The 11,163-nt window shown below is 53.6% G+C and overlaps 1 protein-coding gene across 1 annotated transcript; it reads right to left on the reverse strand.

Annotated features, from left to right (window-relative positions):
• Positions 1-2,385: 2,385 nt before the first annotated feature.
• Nodal (nodal growth differentiation factor) lies at positions 2,386-8,928 on the reverse strand. Its single transcript, XM_042266098.2, has 3 exons — positions 8,733-8,928; positions 4,834-5,549; positions 2,386-4,000 (listed from the first exon to the last, which is right to left on the reverse strand). Exons 1-3 carry the CDS (start codon positions 8,926-8,928, stop codon positions 3,848-3,850), a joined length of 1,065 nt encoding a protein of 354 aa, XP_042122032.1. The 3' UTR covers positions 2,386-3,847.
• Positions 8,929-11,163: the final 2,235 nt, after the last annotated feature.

The following is an 11,163-nucleotide window of genomic DNA, read 5'->3' on the forward strand; positions in this document are numbered from 1 at the left end:
TAAAGGCCAATCTGGGCTACACACACACACACACACACACACACACACACACACACACGCACGCACGCACGCACGCACGCACGCACGCACGCACGCACGCACGCACACACACACCCTAAACACCAAAACAGTTTCCAGGGTACTATTGTGGGTTATTCACATTTGGCAAGTCTCCGCCCAGAGGATCCAGGCAGAATAGGCCAGCTGCTTTCTGTGGAATCAGCTAATGATCTAATGGCTCACTGTCATTCTGTTCCTGTGAGTGTAAACACAGGAGCTTGATGGCCTCTCCCTGCTGTGAGAGGGCAGCCCTGGCATATGTGTCTTGTTCTAGGCCAGTGGTTCTCAACTTACCTAATGCTGTATCTCTAATACAGTTCCTCATGTTGTGGTGACCCAGCCATAAAATGATTTCATCACTATTTCATAGTGGTGGTTTTACTGCTGTTATGAATTGTAAATAGCTGATATGCGTGATATCTGATACTCAACCCACAGGTTGAGAGCTGCCGCTCTAGGCTGTTCTGCATGAGCCAGGCTTGTCTTGGTTCTCTCAGTGGCTGTGGACAGGTTCACAGAAAAAAATGAGGCTTAGCTTATCAAGACAGTGCATAGAGTAGAGGTTTGGGGCTGGACCTTGGGTGGGGCAGCCTCAGTTCCATGGGAAGATTCTTAGATCTCTCAACCTCCGATCTCTTATCAGGGTGAAGAAATCATTTTATAGGTGCTTGTAAGGCCAGAACAATCTGTGCCTCATGCTGGTACAGCCAGTTCTTATAAAAGAACTCAGGTGAACGAGAACATCACTTTGCTAGGCTGAGGCAGGATTACTGTTGACTTCCAGACCAGCATGGGCTATACCGTGAGACCCTCTCAAAACAACACGAAGCTCAGCTGTGTTTGAATCACCAGCCTGTGGAGACCCTCGTGCAGGCGTGGGTTAGAGCAGATGCAACTGTATGGACCTAGAGCTAAAGGGACATTGGAGCTGGGATAACCTGCAGAGCCTTTCCTGGGGATGGAGGGATGGGATCTTCCTGCTGTGAAAGGATTCTTAAGGCGGAGATAAACAGGTTGTGGAGCAGAGGTTGTGCCCGTACTGTCTTATTGCTGCTACTGCCAGACCCACCGACTTGTCAAGTGGCGTGTGTGTGTGTGTGTGTGTGTGTGTGTGTGTGTGTGTGTGTGTGTGTGTGTAGGTAGCAATTGTTTCTGCTTTGCAGTTGCAGAACACCAGACCTTTGCCTTGAGAGCAAATAACTATTAAAGCCCCACATTCAGGACAGTTCTCAGAGGCAGGCAGTCCAAGGCATCCTGCCAACCCATGGACCAGATCCAGAGCCGTGGTTAGACACTGGCACCCAGATACCCCCGGCCAGGGCAGCACAGTGGCCCTGCAGCGAGCATGACGGGCATGACCAGTACACGTAGTTGATCGCTTTGTGCCCACATCCCTAGTTTGACACAGGCCATACCATGTCACCAGGGAGCGTTGTCACAACTTCATGGGACAGGCAACTGTAAACACTCCCACAGGCTGGAGCCACAAATAGCTTGGCCTTTGGCTCTGCTGGCCCTGCTGTCTGGCTGTGTCAGAACTACAGGCACCTGCTTCCTAAAGCCCCAAGACGCCACTTGACTCCCAAGAACTCCAGCTCCATGGTGGGCTTGTGCCCTGGGGATGAAGCCTTTGGTCTAAGCTGGGTTAGCCTAGTCCTCTAGATGCCACCCAGGTACCCTGGATCTCTCAGCACTGCTGTGCCGTCCGTGAGGCCTCTCTGGGGTAACATCATCAGAAAAGCAGTTGGGACGAGTGGACCTCATGAGGCTGTTTTCAAAAGTAAAATTTGGCTTGGCATGGTGGTAGAGGTGAGTGATCCTAACATTTGAGAATCTGAAGCAGGAGGATTGCCTTGAGTTTCAGGCTGGTTGCGTCTAAAAAGCAAAATTCCCAACTCAGCTTGGAGCTCGCTTAGACCCATCTCTGCTGCTGAGTCCTGGGCCTTCGGCTTTGTCAAGCCCAGGCTAGGCTGTAGCCAACCCAGTCCCTGCTTGGACCAGTCTAACTGCCGTGATTGAGCCAGGGCTGGAGCAAAATGGATGGGCATCCTGGGAAGCAAAGTAGGGCTCCTGTGGACTTGGGTCCCCCAAAGCCCCATCCCCCAGCCAAAAGAACAAGCAGCTGCTCAGATATTTTAGTGGTAGAATTTACTTCCCAACCCCACACCCATTCCCTCAACCCCGACCAGATTTTTCTGTGTAGCCCTGGCTGTCCTGGAACTCACTTTGTAGACCAGGCTGGTCTGGAACTCAGAGATTCGCCTGTCTCTGCCTCCCTAGGGCTGGGATTGAAGGTTTAGTTTTTGTTTGGGGCTGGGGGTTGTGGTAGAACTTTCTTTAGAAAGCTGTGTTTCGGGAGCTGGAAAGATGGCTCAGAGGTTAAGAGCACTGGCTGCTCTTCCAGAGATCCTGAGTTCAATTCCCAGCAACCACATGGTGGCTCTCAACCATCTGTAATGAGATCTGATGCCCTCTTTGGGCCTGCAGGCATACTACTTGGAGGCAGAATATTGTATACATAAGAAAGGAAGGAAGGAAAGAAGAAAGAAAAGCTGAGCTTCCTTCTATGCAGAATCAGGAGTTAACCCCCACCCCCAAAAGGGCTTAGCAAGTCCCATACTTTAAGGCTTAAAGGCTCAAAGATGGGAGAAGGCCCAGAGGACAACCCAGTTGAAGACCCTCGGTCCTCCCTTTCATGCTGGGTTTAACTATTTTGAGACAGGGGCTCCCTGTGTCGTCTGGCTGTCCTGGAGCTCACATGTAGACCAGGCTGGCTTTGAGTTCACAGAGCTCTCTTCTTGCCCTTTGCACTGTAAAGGTGTGCTCCGCAGGCCCAGCTTTGGTATGCAGGGGTTTAGCCGGAGTCTTTCATATACTAAGCAAGTAGCTGCCACTGAATCACAATCATTCCCTAGCCCTCAGGGGTACTTCCTACGAATGAATCCGGCTCTGCCGCTTCTTTTCACCAGAGGAGGCCAGGCAGTGAATGTTCTCCCACATCACACAGCCTCCCTGCGAAAAGCTGTGACCACAACCCCATCCCCGGCTGGACCGGAAAACTCAGGTCCCCAAAACACACCTTGAAAGCCTGAGGTGAATTGTCACTGACTTTTAATAGAGTTGGGTTATGTCTGCCAAGCAGACGTCTGACGCTCTGGCTTCTATATTGTCCACCTGGGCCAGTCCCTCTTGGACAAGTGCCCGCCTCTCTGGTCAAAGGCACCAGCTGGCCCCGGGAGAGCTGGACAGTGGCTTTATTGTTTAGGCAACTCATTAGCAGAGATCAGGGAGCCGCTGAGGAAGGCCACATTAGCCCCAGCCAGCCAGAAAGTTGTGGGGTTCCCCTAGCCCAGCTTGAAGCAGGGAGAGCCAAATGGCTAGTTTTAATCTAATAACATTATACCGATCTTTAGGGAGGCAGTGGGTCACAGACCGCTTTGAAGAACACAGGAAAGCTACAGAAGGCCTCAAAAATAAATACATATATACCCCAGCCTTTGCACACCATCTCAAGGGCTTCAAAGTTTAAAAAGCACTCGCTCAGTTCATAACCCCTGTTTCCAGGGAGCCCAGCCAGCCCCTGCAAGGCTTCCCCATTCCTGCCTCCCCCGCAGTCGCCTCTGGCCTGGCAGGTCTCAGAGCCCTGTATGCACAGGGGGCAGGCCTTCCTCTTCCGCTCTGGCGGGCAGAGCCTTTCTTCCATTTCTGCTCCCCGATAGACACTGTGGGGTCTCCCCGGAGTGCAGCACTGTGGAGGGCAAGCTGATTCAGCACCTCCCTGGCTCCGTCAGAGGCACCCACACTCCTCCACAATCATGTCCTTGTGGTGTTCCAGGAGCACCCTGCCATTGTCCACATAGAGCATGCTCAGTGGCTTGGTCTTCACAGGGGCACAGCATGTGGACGGGACCCGGTGGGGCTGGTAGCGTTTCAATAGGCTCTGGAAGAGAGGAAGGAGGGTCAGTCCGTTCGGACCACTGGGGCAGAGGCAGACTTAGTATTTCTGGCTAAAGTGAAAAGATCAGCGTCTGGTACCAAACTAGAAAATTATTTTTATAAATAATAGAATGCTGCGTGTGCAAACAACCCATGAACCCCCCCCACTCCATGCCTGTGAAATATGCTGCTGGCCTTGAAACAGACAGGCTTCGGAGACGCAGCAGCTTAGTGTCACACAAGCAATGAGCAGGAGCAGGAAGGCGCGCCTAGTCCCAAAGTCCAATTTTGAACGTCCTTCCCCAGAATGTCAGAGCTGAAGGAGCAGAGATCCTTCCTTCTATTCCCATCACCTAATTATAGGAACGAGGAAAAGCTGAGGACGCAGCTTAATTGGTAGAGTGTTCGCCTAGCATGCACGAGGTCCTGGGTTTGGATCCCCCACATTGTGATAACTGGGCATGGTGGTGCATGCGTCTACTCCCAGCACTAGGGGAGTGAAGGCTGGGGAATCAGGAGTTCCAGGCCATTTTGGGGCATGTAATGAATTTGAGGTCAGCTTGGTTCATGCGTGTGCGTGCATGTGTGTGTGTGCACGTGTGTGTGTGTGTGTGTGTGTGTGAGAGAGAGAGAGAGAGAGAGAGAGAGAGAGAGAGAGAGAGAGAGAGCGCTCTTCCAGGGTCACCCCAGGCACAGGACTCAGTGCTGTGACAATCTCTGCATCCTCACGGGAGCAAACATTTGGAGGTGCTTTAGTGACCACACCCAGTTATCTCATGGCTGACCTTGAGCCCCATGCCCTGTCTAGCGACCTGTTCCATTCCCCGGACCTCGTACCTGGATATAGGCGTGGTTGGTAGGGTGAAACTCCTCCCCGACAGGGTTAGGACACTCGCCCTCACAGCGATAGGCGTTGTACTGTTTGGGGTAGATGATCCAGGAGCCCCAGCCAATCAGGTTGAAGTCCACCTGGAACTTGACCCTCCTGCACAGCTGGCTTCTGTCTGGCAAGTGATGTCTCCGGTGCCTTCTGGCCCATCGGCCCCGGTCTTCAGACAGCTGTCCCTCCTGGGCCCGCCAGGAACTTTCGGCTTCCCAGAGCAAAGTGGCGCCACCCAGCTGCCTCTGCTCCTGAGGCCGGTTGGAGTAGAGCATGAGCACGTTGGTGCTGGCGACGGTGAGGGGTGGGATGTGGGGCTGATTCCAGCACTTTCCTTTCAGACCGGATATCTGCTTCTCCAGTGCCCTGGGGTCCTTTAGCCACCTGGAGAGTGGCCGGGTCACCTCCAGGACAGTGCTGTCTGTGGAAAAAGTCACCTGAGACCGGGCGATCGTGAACCGCTCCATCCGAACTCGCTCCAGGCAGTCGCTTGGGTCCTGCCCTGGGTCCAGCTTTGCCTGGTGGAAAATTTCAATGGTGAGTGGGCCCTCCGTGGGGAGGTCCACAGGGCCGGGCAGCGGCAGCCGGAGCTCCGCCCATGCCAGATCCTCTTCTTGGCTCAGAAAAGAGAAGTCAAACGCGAAGGTCCAGTTCTGCCCACTCACTTCCACGTCTGGGGGAGAAGTCAGGGAAGGAAACAGGGTGAGAGGGAGTTCTGTCAGTTCTGTCAGGGTAAGAGCGGTTCTACCAGCTGGGTAGGCTGCCTGTCACCCATCTCTCTCCCTCACCCACCCCCGTTGGCTTGCAAAACCATGGAGTCTGTTTTATTTATTTTGGCTTTTCTGAGGTGGAGTTTCATACTAACTCAGGCAGTATTGGAACCTGATATTTAGCCTGGCCTGGCCTGGAACTCTGGGCCATCCTCTGTCTCAGTCTCTCAAGTGCTAGGGCTACAAGTTAAGCTACCATGTATGTATGTATGTATGTATGTATGTATGTATGTATGTATGCATGCATGTATGTATGTATGTATGTGTGTGTACACACTCAGAGATAGTCCATTTTAGAGATGAAGGAAAATGGAGGCCTGGGAGGTCCAAGGGCTTGTGTAAGACTCTATCTTGAAAAGGAGCCAAAGGGCTGTGGATGGAGCTCAGTTGGTTGAGCCCTTGCCTAGGAAGTACAAAGACCGGGATTTGATCCCCAGCCCTGGTAAACTGGGTGTGGTGCAGCTAACCCGCCCGCAATCTCTGCCCTCCAGAGTACAATTGGAGAGTCAAAAGTTCAAGGTCATCCTCAACTTCATTGAGCGTTCAGGGCCATCCTGGGCTTGAGACTGTGGGGTGCAGGTGGGGGTGGGGGTGCCCAGGGAAGAGGAGGAGGAGGGACAGAAGGAAGGAAGGGAGGGTAAGAGCTAGAAGTAAGTTTGAAATCCCTGTTCTAGCCAGTTCCCTTCAACACACCCTGGGCAGTCAGAGAACAATGGGACTTAGGTGAGTTGCCCAAGGAAATTTCCAGCTTCTGCCTCTGGCAGCTTCTCCCCACCCATCTCTAGCTGCCTTTTTTATTTAATTTCCACTTTCCCTCCTCATTAGCAACATCAGGAGACTCTTCTTCCCCAGCCACCACTGACCCTGGGAGCTAGGTGGGGGCCTCTAGTCACTCCTGCTTCCTGCAGTAGCAGCCTGGGTGTGACCTGAAACTTAAGTGTCTGCAAATGGTCTCTCAGAGCAGGTGCTCCTGCTAGGAGCAGCAGCCTGAGTCCCCCACGACTTGAAGAGTTCCCGTCATGGTTCGAGTTTGACTTTGGGCAGGTGGTTTTCCTTCTCTGGGCCTCCGTCACCTTCTTAGTAGAAAGACGTGATGTTGTGTGCCATAGAACATTTAGGAATGAAATTCACGGAGACGAAGTTGCTAGTAACCGTGATGACCGGTGTGCAGGCAGGGCAGGAAGAAACGGCTTCCTCCTAAGCCACCCCTAGGGTTCCCTGGGGGGGGGGGGGGAGGGTCCTCCAGATGTAGCTCGAACTCATTAAACAACCGATACTGTCAGTGTGAATGGGGTGGGCATGAGGCAGGGGTTCTCTCGGCCACCCTGAAACCCACTTGTGTGCTGAATGTGGATCTGGCAAGGATCGTTAGTACGGTTAGCCACCTCTGATTCTGAAGGTTAAAGTTGCAACTCAGGCTATTTGCTTGCCCCAGGTCTCAGCCAGGGAGGCAAGGGGCTATCATAACTCCTTGCCATTTTCTGCTTCCCATACACCAAGGCTATACAAGAACTGTCTTCCCATCTCCACATCCACCCCCAACTGGTACTGCCATTTTTGCACATGGGTAAACCGCACAAGTGAGGCACAGACAAGCACTAAGATTCCAGCTGACAGACCCCAATCCCGCTATGATGGGGCAGATTACATACTGACTCATGAGGGAAGAAGTGACCTGGAATGCCGCTCTCCCCTAGAGTCCCTCCAGGCAGAGCCTTTTGCTGAAATAGAGGCAGTTGATACCACTGGCTAATAGTTAAAATGCTTTAGACTTTCCAAAAGCGAACAAAAAGTGAGGTGATGTTGCCGTGGAGTCAGGCGACTGCGAAAACAGAATTGGATGGACCCAAGTAGTTTTCCTGAATCCCAGATCACTTACATAAACCTTCAAGAACTTTCTAAAAGGGAAGTGAACTGGAAAGGTGTGTTTTTCCCGCTTTGCCTCTGTCCCACCCTAGGCGGAGGGGCGGAGCACTCCACTCCACAATTTCCCATTGCCTCGCCCTTCAGGGTGCCCGGGTCCCTCGTCCCTAGATGACCCTTCAGGAAAGGGTCACCGGCAGTCTCACCCCAGACGCCGCAGGCAAGGACTAGGGGCTCCGCCTCCAGGTCGCGAGGGCCGGCGGGCGACGGGTCAGACCGGATTAGCAGATGTGGATTGCGTCCGGGTCCCGCGGAGGGCCGTCTGGCCCCGTAGGACAGAGGCCCGGGCTGGCCAAGCTGCCTAGGCGGCGGGATGTGGATTGAGCCCGGGAAAGGAGTTCCGAATCTGGACTCCCTCTCCTGGGCACCCACCTGTCGGTCTAGTCTGGTGAGCGACACTCAGGTCACTGGGCCAACTACACACACGCACACCTCCATCCACACAGGTTCCGAGCCCGGGGTCACCCAGGACACCTGACACCGCCCAGCAACGAGAGCTGCCTGAGTTCTGGACTTCTGGCACTCGATCCCTAATTGCGGATCTTTGAGCCCTAGTTCCTGGTGGCATTTGCGGCAGCCGGGACAAAAACTCAATAACGACCCCTGTTTTAGTATATGCCTGGTTCGTGCAGAGCGTTTCTGGGGGCGGTGGGGTGATGTCACCTAGTCCTCTCCATAAGTCAATGAAGGAGGTCCTACGATTTCTAAATTACAGATGGGCAAACTGAGGCTCCCAGATGCTCAGTGGCGCGATCGGGACCTCGCCCTACCCCCTTACTCGGCCACCTAAGCTAGAACCCGAAAGGCGGTGGGTTCCTCTCCAATCCGGCCACCAGCGTTGTGCCCTGAGCCTGCCCACGCGGAAACATCGTTAAGGCCAGACTCTGGCCAAGCGGTGGTGGCGCACGCCTTTAATCCCAGCACTCGGGAGGCAGAGCCAGGCAGATCTCTGTGAGTTTGAGGACAGCCTGGTCTACGGAGCGAGGAGATCCAGGACAGGCATCAAAATTACACAGAGAAACCCTGTCTCGAGAAAAAAAAAAAAAAAAAAAAAAAAGACCAGACTCTGGATGACCCCTTGGTACCCAGTCCCCGCCGCATCCACCGCGTGCCTCCCGGGCCGTGCGCCCTTGGGTGCTGGTGAGGCCAGGCTTGCAGCCTACCTTGCGCCTGGAGGCTGCGGATGATGTCCGCCCGAGGCAGCGGGTCTCGGTAGAGGCTCAGCATGTACGCGAGAGAGGATGGTGACGAGGGCTGACCCCGTGTCCACAGAGGAAAGGCGGCCACCGTCGCGGCGCGCGGCTGGAGTAGAGCCCACCAGGCATGGAGAAGAAGGATAGGGAGGCAGTGGGCACTCATGGTGGGCTAGATGGACCCGCAAACCGCGCCTGGGTCCCTTATATCTCCGCCACCGCCGCCCCGCCCCCTCCCTTCCTCCCTCCTGAGAGGCCTTTAAGAACCTAGAACTCCCCTGGCGGGGCAGGGCAGGGGAGTCCCTGCCGGGGGAAGGTGCGATGTGATGAGATGTGACTGATAAATTGGAGTGGGGGGCTTGGATGCAGAGACTGAGTCTGGGCTGCCCCCGCACCTTGCCACCTCTACCTCAGAAAGTCTTACTCCTGAGCCAGCAGGCTGTTAACCTGTTGTGAATGGTGCTCCGCTGAGCTGGAGGTGTGTTGGAGCCCTGGTTTCAAGCCCAGAACCACAACAATGGCTTCCTTACTCTTCCTCTCCTGGACCCCTGGTGATCCTCTCTTTTCAGCTCATCCAAAATCACGTAGGGAGTGCTGGGGTGGAGGGGGCGATCCTCTGTTCTTGGGTAGCACCAGACCTGCTTGGGGTACATACAGCCTTCCTTGGCAAGTACTGGGTATGGGGAGTTTGGGGAGAACGAAGGTGAGATCGAGAGGAAGCGCCTTGGTGACAAATGTCAGCTTCAAATACCAAAGCGCCCTCCTGGGGAGCAGAGGGAGGCCCAGCGAGAGCTCACCCAGGTGTTTTGGGTGGTGACAGGCCCTTCCCTGCCTGCTACTGGAGTTTTCCAAAAGGGGGCGGGGGGGGGGGGGGGGACTGGGGCCTGCTGGCTGCATCTCCTACAACAGTGGCAGGACCCTTAGTTATCCTCAAGACGATTGCTCCATCTCCCTGAGGCCTGATGCTGACCTTGTCTGCCCAGACGGAACTAAACGACTTTTATTTTCTCAATCAAAGGAACTCTCATCGATCGTATTTGTTTGCGTGGTACTCGGTATAATAAAAATGTCATATTCATAAGGGGTGTTATTTATGTTAAGAGGGTGAACATTTTTTTTTCCACACTGTACAAATGATTGCGTTCATAGGAATGGAGAAGAGAATTTGGGGAATGGAAAGATCCTAGGCTTTGTGTTCTCAAAACGCAAGGCAGGATTGGAATTACCTTTTAAAGAAATGTAAATTCCTGTCCCGAAGTCCGCCCCCTGTTTTCCTCCACTGTTGCTGGCTTTCTCCTTAGCTGCTCCCCGCCCCCCACCCCGTCCTTTTCAAGCCTCCAACTAGCACATTAGCAGCTGGCTAACATTTACTGAACACCTACTATGTGCTGGGTACTTTGCACAGCCTGAGACGTGAGCAGATGTTAAAGGGGACCGAGGCTCCCTGGGGCCTGCGGACCTGCATGATCTTGTAGGAGCTGGAAGGAGCCTCACGTTGCAGGCTAGCTCCCACAGGTCCTGGGGACCTGCACACCAGCTGGTTTACCCTGACCTCCCACTCAATATCATAGCCTGGCCCAAGCATTTTTCTTTTCCCGCAACAGGGTTTCATGTAGCCCAGGCTAGCCTTGAACTCGTTTTGTAGCTGAGGCTGACCTTAAAATTTGATCCTCTTGCCTCCACCTCCTAAGTACTCAGCTTACATTACAGGTGTCCTGGTCGTGGGATTGAGCCTATGACTTCATGCCTGCTAGGTGGACCCATAGGAACCAAGTTTCCCCTCTAGTCCCAGCTGCAGACCCACAGTGCTGAGCACCAAGTCTGGACTTGCCCGAGGATGCCAGTCTCCTGGGCTGTTTGTTAAACCCTGGGCTCCACACTTCCCTCTAGACTTCAGAATTAGAATTGGGAGAGAGGGTGTGGTGATCTGCATATTCAACAAGCTCCCCAGTGGTTCTTATCTGAAGGCTTTGGAAACCTGGGTGGGCCAGGTTACAGTTTTGTAGGATGTGTCCCAAATAAAACAGCTGGAGAGATCTCCTAAGCACTTAAAACTAAGTGCTTAAAAGGCTCTGAACCCTGTTGAAAGGATTATACATAGGGATGGGTATCAGTGTTCCTGATCAATGTTACTTGATGGGAGTTAGGAGCTCCTGCCCTCTGGAGCAGACCCCTCCCCAGAGGTGGACAGCACCTGGATCCTAGCAGATAGAAATTAAACAATGACAGATTGCTAGGCATGGGGGAGGTGCTTTTAATCCCAGCACTCTGAGAGGTAGAGGCAGGAAGATCTGTGAGTTCGAGGCCAGTCTGATCTACATAGCAAGTTCTCTCGGTGAGTTCCAGCTGGCATGCCAGGCCAGCAAGGCTACATAGTGAGAACCTGACTAACAAAAATATG

Source organism: Peromyscus maniculatus, chromosome 21 (assembly GCF_049852395.1).
Source record: "Peromyscus maniculatus bairdii isolate BWxNUB_F1_BW_parent chromosome 21, HU_Pman_BW_mat_3.1, whole genome shotgun sequence".
Taxonomy (NCBI): Eukaryota; Metazoa; Chordata; class Mammalia; order Rodentia; family Cricetidae; genus Peromyscus; species Peromyscus maniculatus.